Consider the following 17,044-nt stretch of genomic DNA (forward strand, 5'->3'; position numbering starts at 1 on the left):
ATAGATTTTGACGGGTTTTCCTGACAGCCTTTTCGTCCCACACAGGTGGCAGCGCCAGAATAAGATTGGGGCCCCGATGATTTCAAGGACCCCTGTCCACCCTTTTTCAGCCAGTCCCGGAGGGGTCACAGAGCTGATGTCTCAGAAGACAAGGGGGCATGCATGTTTTGGAGTCCTGAAGAGGCAAGCTACATCTCAGTGAGTGACGCTTTCACTATGTTTTAATCAGAACGTTAACCATCAAGCTCTTTGGTGAGACATGTGGAAATATCTGAAGCTTCTGAGAGAATGTTTGTGATTAAAATTCCCAAACCACATTTCATAACCTTCAGGTTGCTCTTGTAATTTATCACAATTCATTTCAGGGACATGCAGGCTGAACTGCTGGGTCAGCATGCATTTCTTATCAATGCAAGTGCTAACTAGCTGTTTTGGTAAAGCTGGTGGTTTCTGAGAACAAAAGCAGTGGAGCCACTGCTGGGGTGCATGCCTATAAGAAAAGGCCGGCCGCCTCAGCTGCTGCTACTGCTCCACAGAGACTGACATCGGAGACGACTACCTGACTCTGCAAGGACAGAGAAGGTTATAGAGCAAAAGGAGAAAATGAAAGACACGGGCGAAGAAGCAGCAGCAAAAATTGCAGCCTTGCTCAACAATGACTGTTGCATTTAAGCACAAAAAAGCCACTTCTATGGATCACCTCTGAAACGTCTTTCTTGGACATTTTCAGAATTTACCACATTTTAACATATTTTAAATCACTTTTATGACATAGACCAACTCAAGCTGTCACATAAATGCAAAGTGGAAGGAAACATGTGCAAAAGTTTTTACAAAAAGAGGTTTGGTGCGAAATTGCATGTATAATGTGTCACTATTGCCGAGTCCCAACTGCTTTTTCCTAAATAAAAATCCCGTCTAAACAATTGCCACACAAAGTCACCTAATTAGCAAACAGAATCGACCTGTGTGTAATTTAATCTCAGCATAAATCTGGAAGAGATATGAAGTTCTTGTAGGTTTGTTAGAGAAGATCAAGATGAAGACCAAGGAACGCTCCAGACAGACCAGGTTCAAAGTTGCAGAGAGGTTTAAAGCAGAGTTAGGCTGTAAAAAAATATTTTGCTAGTTTCACAGCGTTCTGTTCTGTTCTGTTCTGTACAGTTCAGTTCAGTTCATCATCTGACAGTAGAAAAAGTCTGGGACAAATACAAACAAAACTTGGTTGTTCACTTAAAAAACAATCCACTGATACAACAGAGCATTAGTCACAGAAGCATCCAGTAGCTCACTGCTATCTAATTGCTCATGATCAATTAATTTATGTCAATATTGGATATTCATGCGTTAACTTCTTCATATTTTAAGTGTAAAAACCGCAATAGTGTATCTAACAAGACCAACAGAAAGTAGTGAATGACTATAAGGTCAGCGACTTGTTTTTCTTTAATAAATAAAGTCTGAAAAGTGTGAAGTGCAACTGAGCCCTTCTGTGACCATACTTTGAATAACAGAATCACGTTTTTGCTGTGATTTCAGCTCCAAGTCTTTTGGAGTACATCTACTAGGTTTGCTCATCTGGACACTAAAGGTTTTGCAACAAAGGTTTTGCAAAAATTCTTCAAGCATAGTGAGATTGGATGGAGAGTCTCTGTGAATAACACCTTCTTAATGTCTTGCCACAAACCTGTGTACCATTTTAAAGATGTTAGAATGCTTCTGCAGCCTCTTTGTGCTGATGTTTTTTTTAATAACAGTTACATAACATCTGAATGTCTTCAGTAGAAGCCAGAAAGTGTTCTGCGATCAGCTGCATGTGATGCAGATGACATTATTTCGTGCCTCTTGCCTGATTGAAACCGGCACAAGTGTCCGTGATTACACTCGGTCCCACATGGCCATCTGTTTGTCGTCCCGCCTCACCCAGTCCTCCACATCCACATCAATCTGCTTCAGTCCAGATAAGCAGGAGGTGCTAAAGTGACACCCTGACCAGTTCAGGCCTGTGCCCTACGAGGGCATTTAATCCTCTTATGGGACAGGACTACTACTGCTGCTAACACAGGGAGAAAAGTTAGTCAGCATTGGCCTACAACCAGCAAAATGAGCTTAAACCCTGGTGTTTGGACTCACAGCAGCACTTTGCATCAACTATTGACTGCTCTGCAGTGTCTACGCTTTCCTTAGACCTCAAAGCACAGTAGGGTAATTTCGCTGAAATACCCCAAGCTTTACTCATTTATTGGAAAAGGCATGTTTTTTAAAATGCTGCGAACAAAAGCGGCAGGCCGCCAGAAGTTTGGTGTAAGACTTTCAAGATCTGAACAAAAGGCTTGGCTTGAAGAAGCTGGCACGCGCATTTCTGAGAGCTGATCAAAATGTCTTGGCTGAGTTTCTCCAAGGATCGTTAGGATTCAGGAACTCATCCATCATCGTTAGCCACATTGATCAGGTCTGGGTTGGGTCTCTCATCGTTCTGGCCAAATATTCTGGGTTTATTTCATCTATTGGTGTAAAGAGACCAGTGAAAGCATCAACAGTAGATAAAGATTAAAATAAAATAAACATAGCATGTATTTATCCATACGTCCAAAGGCTTGGATGGCCAGCTCTTCCGGGGGAATCCCGAGGCCAGCTCCAGCGTGTCCTGGGTCTTCCTCTGGGTCTCCTCCTGGACGTGCCCAGAACAAGTCATCAGTGAGGCGTCCAGAGCAAAGCCATGTTTTAGTATTACCCTAACCCCCATCCTCATAAACAGTTTTAACATTTTGTTGCATTGCAAAACCACAAACATCAATTAATCTTGTAGGTTTTTATTTGATAGACCAACGTAAACTAGGGTATCATTTCAAAGGAAAAAAGAAAAGGATGCACATTTTTAAAATGATATGAATGCATCTGAAAAGTGTGGAACATGGTTGATCAATATCTCCAGAGACAATATCTCCCTCCATTACAATTGCAGCTCCAAAGCTTCAGATGTTCAGGGGTTTGTACTTAGAAACTGAAAATGTGGACAATTTGTAAAGTAGCTCAAGCCCAATCAAACTGGATGTTAATGTCTTGCCACAGATTCTTAATTGGATTTAGCCCTGGACTTTGAATGGGTCAGTCAAATGCATGAATGTAATTTGCTCTGGCTGTATGGTTTGGGTCATTATTCTGCTGAACGGTGAATTTCAGCCCCTGTGTCAAGTGCTTTGCAGCCTTTAACAGATTTCCCTTCAGCGCTGACCTTTAATTCATTTTTTCATCAACTCTGACCAATGTTCCTGTTCCTGCTGAAGGAAAAAAAAACCCCCATCTCCATAGCATCAGAAGGTTTCACTCTGATTTCACTCTGAGCATCATGTATTCATGTTGGTCCTCTGCAACACTTACAGTACATTTTTGTGCGTGCTGGTCATAAAGTTCACGTTAGAGAAAACACCGTCTCTAACGTGTTTTCTCCATGTCCCCTGTGGTTTGTGTCAAACACAAACGGAAATGTTTACGACTGAGTTCTTGCCATTCTTCCACAAAACCCTGGTTTGACGGACAGTCGTGCTGTCAACAGACTGTTCCACCTGAGCTGTAGATCTCTGCAGCTCCTCCATTTACTGTTGTCCTCTTGCCTTATTATTGCTCTCTTGTTCATCCTATCAGTCTTTTAGTTGGTGACCACGTATCGGTCAGTTTCACGGAACGGCTGGATTTGTGAGGAGATTAAATTACAGGAGGACTTTATTTACTGAAAAGGAGACTTCTAAAAGCAATTAGTCAACTTCACTTGAGCATATCAGCAGATTTTTATTTGCAAATAAAAATCTAGGAATGAGGTATTTGTTTGCTTGCACTCTAAAAGCCACACAATACTTAAGATCCTCTGAAGTTTGTGGTTTTAACGCGAGAAAGTGTGGAAAACCTCAAGACGGGTAAATGGTTTTGCATGGCACTGTAAATCTGATTTAACAGCTTTGAAAGTTTTGCTTTCTAACAAAGGCTGAACATAAGCATGTGTAGTGTAACTTGCTTTGTAAAGTATATTTTAAAGAAATAAAGAATGCAAATGAACTACCCGCCATCTCTGTTGTATAAATGGCTGACAGGAGAGAAAAGTAGTTGAAGAAACAGAGTTGACTTTTGAACTGAAGTCAGCGCCGAACAGCTTTCCGCCCTGAGGGCCAAACCGAGCCCCTGCATCAGTCACCATGTCACCACAGCTCCCCGCTTCAAAGGGCAAGCTAAGCAGAAAAATGCACAGCTGCTGAGCTGCAGCAAACATGCAGAGTGTGGCACATTTGTTGACATTTCTAATGCAAATCCTACCATTGTGTGACGGTTCAGTTGCTGCTGAGCGAGTCATGTGCCGTTGCTCATGCTAAATAAGCTCCACCCAATTCTCCTGATCGGGCTCTCTTTTTTATTTTTTGTTTATATCTGTTTATTTATTGCTCTCAAGCCAGACAACATGTGCTGCATATAAAAGGAGCATGGATTTTGAAATTTAACTCAAAAGACGACCCAGGCATGGACTCCAAAAACAGACACAATAGACCCAAGGAGTGGCTTCTAATTGATTTGATCCGTCCAGATTCTTTCATCCTTTCCCCACCTGTGCTTTGATTCTTTGTGGTCATGTCAGCAACTCCCAAGCATCTCACCTCACTCTTTTCCCATTTTTTGTTTCAGATAAATGGAGGAGAATGAGCGATGCAGGAGCAGGTCTCCAGCTCGGAGGACCAATCGGGTTCAGCAGGTGGTGGGAACAATAATTCGACGCACTCGAGAATCTCTGAGCAGGTAATGGGAAGAACAGGAGGCAGAGAAGACTGTAAAAAAACAAAACATATTTTTTAAACCTGAGAAAATTTCTAGAAACCAGAAAACAAACAAACAAAATAGATGTGGAACAAACTGTGTGATGGGTGTGTTTGCAAAAGAACAAACACCAACCAGTGGTGGGAAGTAACGAAGTACAAGTACGTCGTTACTGTACTTAAGTACAATTTTCGTGTATCTGTACTTTACTTAAGTAGATTTAATAATGGATACTTTCTACTTTTACTCCACTACATTTTACAGTAAGTATCTGTACTTTCTACTTCACTACATTTCTACAAAACTGTCGCGTTACTCGTTACATCCAAGTCGCATTGTGTTTTTTTTCCCGTTAAAATGTGAAGTTCAGGGACTTAAGGTGGCGCCGTAAAATCCGAGCAATAACGTGACTTAGTGTCTGTTGTCACCCATCGGCTCCCCCTTTACTCGCACGCGGAGCTCCAAGACATGCGCAGTGGTTTCCTCTGAGCGTCAGTAATATAACAGTACGGAAGCGCTGAATAAATAATAAGATATGGCGACATGTAAAATCAGCAGCGCTTCGCTTTCACAGACGGTGGGGACTGTCCAATTTTTAACGTCACTTGGAAGGAAAGCTTAAAGAAAGGTAAGCTCCGTGGACGTGATGCTAGCAAAGCTAATTGTATTGACTGAGACACATGTTGCATCTGCGATGACTGACATGTCGCATATATGGGACAACGCTGTGACCAAAGTGCAATATTGTAATATGACATTCATGGACGACCCGATTCTTCTGAACGGATATTGACTAAGTCCTATAGTACTGAAGCCTCACTGAGAGCCGTTCTTTGTTCTTGTAATGCTCTGCGTACACTGCAGTAGCTATTTTATTTCATTAAAATATCTTTATATTTAATTGGTGAATAAATAAAACAAGAACGTAAGAACGCAGAGCATGCTCATTGCTCTTTGTTTTCGTCACCTGTCATGGTGCAGACATTGCAGCAGGAGGGAGGATGAGAACAGTCATGGTGCTCCTCCTGCTTGGTTACTTCTTGCTTATTGGGCCTTGGACAGTGTTCATAGTTGAGCGTTGTTAATTGCTATGTTTAATAATGCAGACATTTATTATTTCTGACATTGGCAATATAGGCAACCGCACAGGGCATTATTTCTTTAGGGATGGCAGGAGACCTGTGTATTGTGGCACAGAGATAAAAGCAAAACAGAATGAAGAAGAGTTTGAATTGATACTGGTTAAATGTATTTAAGCTCTAAGCATTTAATATGTAGGTGGAAAAGTGAATCTTTCAGATCAATTTGAGAAGTAATTTTGATAGGTGCACTTAATTTTATTGTCATGTAGCATGGGGTGCTGGTTTTGATTTGGTCTTGGGTTCAGTGGTCCAGACTACAACTCTGCTATGTGGCTCCTTGGTTTTATGTCCTCCTCTGCCAGTTGGATTTCTTTCAAAATAAATGTGTGGCAAAAAAAGTGAAGTTCATGTTATGTTAGGACAGAGACGAGATGTTTCCATCCCTGAAATTATGATGCATAGAATCATATATCTAAGTCTAAACTATGTTACAGAATAAACGCAATAAAAACATGTTTTATCTGTGGCATATGATCATATGATTGGTACACTTAATCATATTAGTGATTAGGTAATGCATTCAGCAAGTACTTTGACTTTTAATACTTAAGTATTTTTAAAAACCAGTACTTTTTTACTTTTACTTAAGTAAAATGTTAATGTAGTACTTTGACTTTTACTTGAGTACATTTTTGTCTGTGTATTTGTACTTTTACTTAAGTACATTTTTTGAGTACTTTCTCCACCACTGACACCAACACATCATGTGTGTCTGCAGTTAAAGAAATAAATCTTTTATGTATTCAAAAAATACGGGGAGCTTCAAATTGTCAGTCCTAGCATCATTTTCAGATGTTTATCTTTGACAGTTTGCTGCTTTGTGTGTTGCAATGCCATGAAGGAAAGACAACAGATGTGACTCTTAAGAGGCAATTGTTTCATAAACAATTCAAACTTCCCAATTCCACTTTAGGAAAAGAATCCACAAGCGGAAAACATATTTTAGAAAGAGGCCTGTCTTCCCAGGAGGTGACGTCTCAGCAAATTCAGAAATTTCAAATCACTCAGGAGGAGCCACATCTCAAGGCTTAGTTAGCAAGTTTGTGAGTACAATTAGAAAAAGACTGAGTAAGTAGGGCCTTTTTGGAAGAGGGCCTGTTGAAAGCCTCTTTTATCTAATTAATATGGGAGCTAGACTTAGGCTTGCAAGATTGCATCTAACTGAACGATAAGACATTTGGAGTAATGTCCTTTGGACAGATGCAGTAAAACTGTCTGGTGGGTTACAACCTGAACATGTTGCCAGTCCATCACTGGGACACACGGGACAGCCAGTGGTGCACGCACACACTCTTACATTGGGACGATGTAAACGATGGGACTAATTAACCTGGCCAGAAAGCAAGTTTGGTAACAACCAACTCAGCATTTCAGCGCAAACACAACCAACTGTCAAACGTGGTGGTGGTGGTGCAGCCACAAAATAAGCAAATAAATAATGAAGAAAAACCCACAAAATCTAATCGAACAATGTTGTAAAGTAGACTGAGGTGAAATTCATCACCAACTAATCTATCCACAAAAGAAAATGCGTAAAATTGTTGGTGCTTACAGATGCTTCTAAGAGCAACTTTATTCAGTTTTGCAAAACTTTCCTCATAATGAAGCAAAGCAGAAACTGTTTATATAAAGCTGGGGGAATTTGAAGGTTTGTTTCTTAACCTGGTGTACGCACAGAGTAGATCTCCTCCCCACACCCATACAAAAAGATGCATACCACATTCAATCTCTGACTGTCCTTCTCACACACACCCCTCAGTACACCACAAATATGCGTTTAAAAGCTTGCCATGCTCTTGTAGTCGTCGGCGAAATGCTTTCTCTTTCTCGGTGAAGGAGGAAGCAGATACCAGGAACTCCTACTGGTTGATGCTCCTGGGAAAACTTTGCCATGTTGTGATCAATTTGACCAGAAAAGTAAGGCCCAAAGAGAGGAAGACACTGTTAGATTTGAACGAAGGTGTTTATTTGTCTTTATGGGAACGTGAACTTCATTCCGCTGAGTTGACCGTCTGTGAACAGCAACGTAATTTATGAAATTTAAATGTACAGTCAACTCAAACTTTATGATCGAAAGCATAACAGACATCAGACTCTAATGATTTTCTTCCTTGAAAGTTAAATTCCCTCTTTCTTTGTAACAAAATACTTCTTCTGAAGTTTTGTTGACTGAAGTGTTGATGTGAGACAATCTATTGACTAGAGGGCGGCTCGTTGTAGACGGTCTTTGTGCATGGAGTCATTTTGCTGTAACGCATTTAGAATGTGGTTTAGCAACATTTTACCAAAGGGGGAAAAAAAAAGAAAAGAAAAGAAAGACTTGCCTTTCTGGATGACAACATGTTGCTCTAACGTCCTGTTTCTGTTGCTCAGCATTAATAAACATCACAAAGCCATGTTTATTTTTACCTGCGGGCATGAAATCCTTGCCCATTTACTGCTTTTGTACAGAGTAATTTTTTCTTTTCTTGTACTGATAGTACTGATCATGATTAAATCCCCAAACTATGCCTCTTAATGCAGGGCACGCTGGATGTGTTTTTATATTATTTCCCTGTATTTTATTTCCATGTTTTTGTTTCCTAAAGACATAGCCTCTATTAGATTTTCTGATGTTACGTTACTGATTTGCTAAAAAAAAAAAAAAGTAACCAAGAATACCTTCCTTCGCATGTTTCACTGAGTTATTTTGGAAGAAGCTGCTGGCAAATTTAAAACAAGAGCTCCTAGATCACATATTCACCCATCCCAAGGCTGCTTTCTGCAATTTGCTTTAGAAGGAATCCTGATTTGCAGTGAATAAAAACGTTCTTGAGGTTTATTCTGCAGTAATTCAGCAAGGCCTAAATAATTTGTTACAAAAATGTATTTACGTTTTTAGCTAAGAGGGGTTGATTCATGTGTATATTAGTACCACAAACACTCTGAATAAGTGCTTGCGTAAGTATTTTTAACGTTTAAAAACAAAATGAGTTAAACTTTCCAGCTTAAACATCCACACACACTAATAACACATATGATGTGTAAGAAAACGAGTGAATACTTATATGGGGTAGTGAATTGTTTGCTCATTCTTCTTTGCATTGTGGCTCAAGCCACGTCAGATTGGGAAGAGAGCGTCGGTGAACAGGACCTTTCTTTTTGCCACAGACCTTCAATTGGATTTAAGTCTGGACTTTGACTGGACCATTCCAACACATGAATATGCCTTAATCTAAACCATTCCACTGTAGCGCTAGCCACATGCATGCAGCTTGTTGTCCCTGTGGCATGACGCTGCCACCATCATGTTTCTCATGTTTTCAGGATTACGATCAATGTTAGTTTCCTGGAACACGACATTTTACAGTAACATTATCTATCCATCTGTTTCTGTCCTTTTATTCCTTTCTTTATCTGTGTAGATTTCTAAAGGAGAAAAAAAAGCTTAAAATCATGACTGGATACATTGCAATTGGACAAATGGACAAATATTACAAGATCAATGTGGGCTAAAATTTAGTTCTCCAACAGACGCAATGCTTAAATTTGACTTTCAAGCAAAAAAATTATTTAAAAACCCCATTTCTTCTTTTTTTTTTTTCAAAGTTTATTTGATAGGGACAGACACACATTTACATAGCCAAACTGAACGAAACAGCAGTCCCATGCCAGCATCATGGTGCAATAGCAACAGCTAATTCGCAGCACTTGTCCCTAGATGGGCTTTTTGAAACTATAATAAGTGACATAATTAATTCCCAAGTTCTTAAAGTGTAAAGTTTTAAGTGAAAATATGATGCAAATGGTACATTATAAAAAAAGAAAATTAAGAAAAATTATAAATATACTTAGTAGCTGTGGATGTGCCACCAGATGACCTGTCCTCCTTTCTGACCTCCTCAGAGAGCGTCTCCTCGGCGATGGGCGGTCGCAGCGCTCCAACAGTCTGTCCAGTCAGAGCTTCCAGGCTAAACTGACACTGCAGATCACCAGAGACCCTGTCCTGGACCGGAGCACCGGACATGGCTTCACTCTCACCACGGACAGCCCCCTGCTGGTCAGGGATGTTGCCCCAGGTACATGCTGAGTGATTGCGCGTGCATGTGTGTGTGTGTCTATGTAACATGTTTGTCTATGTGGATGAATGTAAACCATTTTCTAATTCTTCTCTCCAAATAGCCACCTGCTTTATGCAACTGTGTTCTGCCTGCAGCAAGTCACATTTTTGCGTTTCTGCACACACAAATGCACGCATACACACACACACACACACACACACACACGCTCGCTGAGTCTCTCTTGGCCTTCATCTATCGTGTTCGGCATTGTGCCAGAGCAGGCCACGGAAACAGCAGAGCCACCTGCTCATCCTTCCTAAATTCAATCACTTTTCCTCTGATTGGAGGTATCAGGAGGAGGTAAGACACGAAGATGCTGATCCATCGCTTTGACGTCGATCTTGTAAAATAAGCTGATAAAAGGCCTAGAGGAGACTCCCACCTTGCCCTCATCGCTGTAATTGCTGTCTGCTGCCAGAGAAAGATGGTGAGAAGGTGAAAGGGAGGTGATAACAGGGGACATCCAGCAGAGAGCGGGATTTGTCAGCAGCGAACAGATTAAGTGCAAACACGACACAGACATGAAAAAAGAAAGTGTGCGAAAATGTAACGGAAGGCAGAGGGGAGAGATGCGTATTGCCTTTGAGGTGGGAGGAGTCAGAAAAAGAGTGAAGGCCAGAGGAAATTATGAGGAAGAATGACTTAAAAACCAAAGAGGAAGAAAGCAGAGAGATGAGGCTATAGGAGAGAAGGGTGGAGCTGGGCTTCAGTGTGTGTTTGTGTGAAAGCTCGCAGCATTCCTTCAGTGGCTAAAACACGAGTGGTAGGCAGAGCAGCGCGGAACCGTGTGCCTGTGTGTGTCGACAGTCCCATATGTTCTGTAGGCTTGCAAGTGACTGTGCGTTTGCTACAGAGTGAGATGAAACTGCTGTGCCTCTCTCTTGCCTGAAGACAAATGAGTATAAATAACCAGAGTAGGCAGAGCAGAGGCGAACTGGAAGAAACCCAGAATAACTGTAACCCCTCGCGTCCTGGAGAGCTCAGCCCAACACTGTTGAGTCAGCCCTGTTCAGTGAGCATGTGTGCCATTCTGTGACGTGTGCTTCTCATGCACGTTTCTGCAGCCAGGGTTTATGTTCAGCGTGTTTGTGTGTGTGTATGTGTGTGTACCACAGGGAGCCCCGCAGATGGGATCCTATTCCCAGGAGACCAGGTGCTGCAGATAAATGACAAAGTGATGGAGGATTTGAGTGCAGAGCAGGTGGAGAACATCTTGAGGTGAGACCATCTATCTAAGGTTCATGGCAGAGCGGAACGATGACTAAATCCACCATCTGAGCTGCTTCCTGGTGACGCTTTCTAAGAGTGTGTACCATTCAGGTTTACGGTTGCGTGGAAGACCTCTTGCACTTTGGACAATTGTTCATACCGCTTGTACTTTTCTACATTTCACCACGTTGCAATATTTCATTTCAAGAAAAGTCGAAGAAAACGCGGTTTTCTTTTTATACACGAAAATCTAAAACTTGTACTCAACGTTTTATTCTGTAATACCAATAAATAAAATCCAGCGTAAACAGCGACCTTAAGAAGTTCAGTCCACCTGTTTTGTCATTTAACCTTTATATAAATCCAGGTGTTCTGTGAAGGCCTCAGAGGTTTGCTGGAGAACATCAGAGTGCAAACAGCATCATGAAGGAGCACAGCAGATAAGTCAGAGAAACTCTGTGGAAGACATGGATGAAGCAACATGCAGGGGCAGTTCTGGAGCAAAAACCTGTTCAAATATACAAAAGTTTTTAAAAAGGGGAAAGAGGTCCAACTTCACACAGGACCCTTCAAGCACCACTAGACATACAGCCAGAGCTATTCATGTGTTTGAATAGTCCAGTCAAAGTGCAGGCATAGAATCCTTGTTGAGCCTTCAAAACTTAGTTCATTCTGACTGCATTTGAACTATTTTGCAAATAAGCATACATTTCAATCTCTAGATGTGCAAGGTGTTGAAAGGTGGTTTTAGACACCACCCTTCTACAAATAGATCCAGAAGGTACACTTTCAGATTATTAATTGTAAACAAAGAAAAAACAGCTTATCAAAAGCCTGTGGTTGTACTTTGACAAAAATGTGGAAAAGTTAAATGTGTACAAAGGTGCAGAAAGACGTGCATCCGTGTTATTTGTTGGTTTTGTCCACACAGGGAATTGGAGGATTGCATTAATGTGACTATTCTGCGGCACATGACAGTGAGTACAAAGACAAATCTCAACACGTTAGCGAGGTCATTTGACACTTGAAACAGTTTTTTTTTTCCTAACATGTGACAGTAAGTTTGCATATTTCCTCATTCTTTGAACCAAATTGCAATGTGGAAAATTATGATTTCTTTAAAACAATTTGTGTTCTCAGTCTCCATTTTCTTATTTCACTGCTGGCTATACGATAAGCTCGTCTCATTGATAGCTCTTGTTTTGCAGAATCCGAAGTCATCCATAATGTCAGCAGAGAAGAGAGCTCGTCTGAGGAGTAATCCAGTTAAAGTGCGCTTTGCAGAGGAGGTGGTAGTCAATGGGCACACTCAGGTAGAAACACTTCCTCTGACAAAAAAAAAAAAAAAACTCTACCAAAAAGGAATTAATGAATACATTTTTTCTGGATAGTTCATTCTCACATTTGAAATGCGTTTAGTTTTTAACTGTACATTTTACTATTTGTTTAATTGCATGTCTAACTGCTTCCTCTTTCTTTTTTCCAATAGGGAAACTCTCTTCTCTTCCTTCCTAATGTCCTAAAAGTCTATCTAGAGAATGGCCAGACCAAGGCCTTCAAGTTTGACAATACAACCTCTGTGAAGGTAGGGGTTTTGGTTTTCACCATCATTATATCCCTCTGAGCTCAATGAGGCATTTTAGACATCAGCTAGTGATAAAAAAATTAGATCCATGTTGTTGCCCAAGAGACCAAGATGAATCTTAATCTTAATACGAGTCAGACATTTTGAACATTGATGTTGTACGTCATGAAACCCAATACAAAGGCTCAGAGGCTTGGGAACCAATTCTGTGATTATTTAGCCATATGCTTGGATCATTATCCCACAGCTTTGGTTTTCTGAAAAAGCACGTCTTTCTTTTTTTTTTTCTTTTGAGAAAATCTGGTGAAGGATTTCGCATGCAAACCAGCATGAGTGAGTCTCTGCTGTGAACAGGTTTCTAAGGGAATATGGGTGTGTTTTGTAATTCGTAGTATGTTCACTGGCTGCAGTTGCCACAAACTCTCATGATTATAGAATGATAATTACTAAATGTGTCCGGAAGAGGTTACACGTTAGGATAATTGTTTCCAAAACTCACCACCAGCGGGATTAAGTTTATTTTCACTTTACAACGTCTCTCCTGCTTGGATTTCACTTTTTTTAAAATTCCCAGCCAGGGAAAAACTGAGGGGGGAGAAGGGGGGAGAGATCGTCCATCTGGCATCAGCAGACTGGGAAAAGCAAGTTTGTTTTAGTTGGTTGAAATTTTGTTTTTCCATCTTTCCAGGACATTGTTCTGACGCTGAAGGAAAAACTGTCCATCCGGGTGATTGAGTACTTTGGTCTGGTACTAGAGCAACAGTATAGCATCACAAAACTATTACTGCTGCATGAAGATGAGCTCATACAAAAGGTAAGGGATCTGCACTCTGCAGACAAACCTATGTGCACCCTGGGTGCATATAGGGCAGGTTCTTCCCTGCCCTGGGTGAGCAGGGAAGAACGATCACACTAGCTGAGTGTCGGTGTGATGCATTTAGGATCTGCTATGTTTTGTCTCCACCAGGTGGTGCAGAAAAAAGACTCACACGATTACAGATGTCTGTTCAGGGTTTGCTTCATTCCCAGAGATCCCACAGACATGCTGCAGGAGGACTCCTTGGCCTTTGAGTATCTCTTTTTGCAGGTCAGAGAAACCTGTCAACAGCACTACAAATATTTGTTTTATTCCGCTTTAGTGACTAACTTGGAGAAACCTTCATAAAGTTAAAGAAAAGATTGTATGCACTTTGTTTAGTTCACAACTTCAATCAATGTGCTTTCTTTAAAAAAAAATCCCCTAAAACTAGCAAATACAATCATCAAAGCTGAGGGATTTGTTAAAACAGTGAAGCTGCACCGTGAATCTCTCTGATCATTTCAAGACGACCCCAGTCTCTCATGATTCTCCCCTGTTGTGTAACAATTGCTTTACTCTTTTCCTGCACCTCTTTGAGTCTCTTGTAATCTTCATATTTGCTGTTCTAAGCATTTGCCACTTTGATGACGCGTAGCTCTGAGGCTTCTTTGTAAAGCCAACATATGCGAAGCCATACACAGTCTGTGCATATTTTTCATTGCACAATAAAAGCCACAGGAGTGCCACTTATGTCATGCTGATTTAATGTTTTAAAAACAATCTTTGCGTCCTGCTGTGCTTGTTTTCCCTGACAGTTTGGAGTTCCCAATGTTGGTTTTACTTCGAAAGTCTGCCAGACTTGCCAATGTGTTTCTTTTTTCCCCAACCTCTGCCGTATAGTAGATGTCGGCGGTGCATCAGAGCACAAACAGCAATGCGCCATGCTTTTCAACATGCATGTGTGTATGCAGTGTCCGCACGCATTTGACTGTGGTTGTTGATGATTTCAGAGTGTTGGAGATGTGCTACAGGAGCGTTTTGCTGTGGAGATGAAGTGTAACACGGCGCTCCGTCTGGCTGCCTTGCACATGCATGAAAGACTTGATAGTTGTGGACAGACCCGGACATCTATCAAGAGCATTACGTGAGTCTTCTGTGTGTGTCTGGGTCAGTTTGAGGTCACAACACGAAGGTCGCTGCTGGCTGTCGTTTTGAAGCGTGTATGATTTTGATGATCTAGAAAGTGAGGTGCTCTGCTGCTTTCAGGATTATGATTAATCTAGACGGAATATACTAATTTATTAATACGTCATTTATTAATGTGATGGAGCATATGGGCATGTGTAATGACGACAATAGCCTAAATTCACACCAGCTCTATGGATCTAAAGCTGGCATGTGAGGATGTAATTGTGGTTTTTAAGTGATACAGAAGTTTATGGCCTGATTTTAGGGTTAAGGAAAGGCCAGGAGGTTAAGGGGGGATTGTTAGTATGGGGAAATTTCTGATACAAATTCTGGTGTTATCTGCACTCTTTCATAACTATATAGCAGATTTAAAGCAAAACTTTTTTCCCCCCTGATGACTGATGAAATCTAGCAGAGGTACTCTTAACAGCTTAGCTTGGAGCGTTCTGCTTTGCGTCTTGAAACAGATGTTCACGAAAACACTTCAGTTTTTAGGAGCTTGTATAAGGCAAACATTTTCTTCACTCATCCCAAAATATATACTTTCTGTATACAAACAACCCTGAAATCCTCTTGGTTGCTTTATTTCTTTAATTAAACTGATTTAACTCTTAAAGACAAGCGACCATACAATTAGTAGTTTTCCGTGCAATTATGCGAGAAAAACAACATGCTTTACATTTACTGACATGCACGGAAAGGTTTTAACAGCACAAACTGGTATGCACACTGGAATTCATGCAAACCTTCTTACCTTTAAGGCTGTGCTTGTCAAAGAAAATCCAGTTAAATTTGCTAACAAGGGTAATGTTAGCTTCAGAAAGCAGAGGGTTTTGTTTTCCCACGTAAGAAGATAGCTGCAGTTTTTATTAGATAAATCAATATTTTAGTATGTTGATGTTGTTTTCAATTATAAAAGTGCTTCATAGTTGCATAGTTTACAATGACATCTTCTTTGTCTTAAGTCCTTTTATAGATATAATTTATTCTTAGTAATAAGACAAATAGTGCTGGCAACCAGAGCACTTTTATTTTATAAGTTTGATTTTCATTCCTGTGTATGTGTTGTTGGCAGGAAGGAGTTTGGCCTGGACAGCTTTATCTCACCCACGCTGCTGAGCAACATGAGGGAGAAGGACCTGAGGAAGGCAATTAGCTACCACCTCAAAAAAATCCAGTCCCTGCTTGAGCCACGACAGAAGGTAGACAAGGAATGACAGATGAGTGACAGAAAAAGCACAGAATGCCGTTACAGATCGTGCCTGTATTGTGAAGGCTTTGGGGGAGCATTTTAGCTGTTAATATCCAACGAGGTTAAAGACGTTAGAAAATGATAAGTAGTGAGCAGCGGAGTAATTAAGGAAGAGCTTATCTGCTTAGGCAGTCATAAAATTTCTGATTTGATTTTACTATATTTTCTCTCTTTATTTGTTAACTTTTGTTTTCCAGGTAATATCGGCTACGCAGGCTAGACTAGCCTACCTTACTCAGCTTGGAGAACTCATTTCTTATGGTGGACGGTCTTACACGGCCACAATGATGGTAAGAACCTTTTTTTTTAAGTTGCGTGAGTCCACTTGCTACAATACAAGCACTAAACACTTTACTGTGTACATCATGGTAGTACTGCGTTGGGCCCTTATTTAGCCTTTGACTTTCGCTTAACAATCGTAATTATTTTTGGCATAAGATAAGGGAAACAAATCTCAGAGATGTTGGTCTGTGTTGTCATCGTGACATCATGCAGTTGCAACAGATTTGTCAGTACGCATCGAGGCTAAGAGTCTCCCATTTTCACCAAAATGTGCTCTGGATGATTTACATCTGGTGACTATGGAGATTTGACACATGGTGCACTAGGAAGTATTCATCAGAAGCTGGGTACATTGTGGCCATAAAGGGACAGACATGGCCAGCAACAATACTTATGTAGGCTGTAGCATTTAACTAAAACTCTGTAAAGCCAAAAGATGGTTTTGTATGAAAATCCCAGAAACTCAACAGTTTCTGATATTCTCAAACCAGTATGTCTCTTAAATCCAGTTTCTTACCAGTTGTGGTATTTGGTTTAAGCTTTAACAAGTTGTCCTCATTCCATTTAGACGTCTAAATGAAGTGATTTGCTATCATGTGCAAATAAACAGGTGTACCTTTAAGCACCTCGGCTTGTTAATACGCCTTATAACTGTGATGTCCTTTTGTTGTATTTTTGTGTGCTTTC

General features: G+C 40.7%; 1 protein-coding gene across 3 annotated transcripts in view; it reads left to right on the forward strand.

The window, feature by feature from the left end:
• frmpd1b (FERM and PDZ domain containing 1b) overlaps positions 1-17,044 on the forward strand; it is a 31,993-nt gene that overhangs the window by 7,853 nt on the left and 7,096 nt on the right. For all 3 annotated transcript variants that reach the window (XM_008420209.3, XM_008420211.3, XM_008420210.3), the window contains exons 2-13: positions 46-198; positions 4,672-4,782; positions 9,828-10,000; positions 11,158-11,260; positions 12,183-12,228; positions 12,460-12,564; positions 12,741-12,836; positions 13,525-13,650; positions 13,804-13,923; positions 14,646-14,779; positions 15,899-16,025; positions 16,273-16,365. In XM_008420209.3, the coding sequence (XP_008418431.1) occupies positions 4,676-4,782; positions 9,828-10,000; positions 11,158-11,260; positions 12,183-12,228; positions 12,460-12,564; positions 12,741-12,836; positions 13,525-13,650; positions 13,804-13,923; positions 14,646-14,779; positions 15,899-16,025; positions 16,273-16,365 (1,230 nt within the window). In that variant the 5' untranslated portion in view covers positions 46-198; positions 4,672-4,675. The remainder of the gene's footprint in view (positions 1-45; positions 199-4,671; positions 4,783-9,827; positions 10,001-11,157; positions 11,261-12,182; positions 12,229-12,459; positions 12,565-12,740; positions 12,837-13,524; positions 13,651-13,803; positions 13,924-14,645; positions 14,780-15,898; positions 16,026-16,272; positions 16,366-17,044) is intronic.

Source organism: Poecilia reticulata, chromosome 10 (assembly GCF_904066995.2).
Source record: "Poecilia reticulata chromosome 10, P_reticulata-male-v2, whole genome shotgun sequence".
NCBI lineage: Eukaryota > Metazoa > Chordata > Actinopteri > Cyprinodontiformes > Poeciliidae > Poecilia > Poecilia reticulata.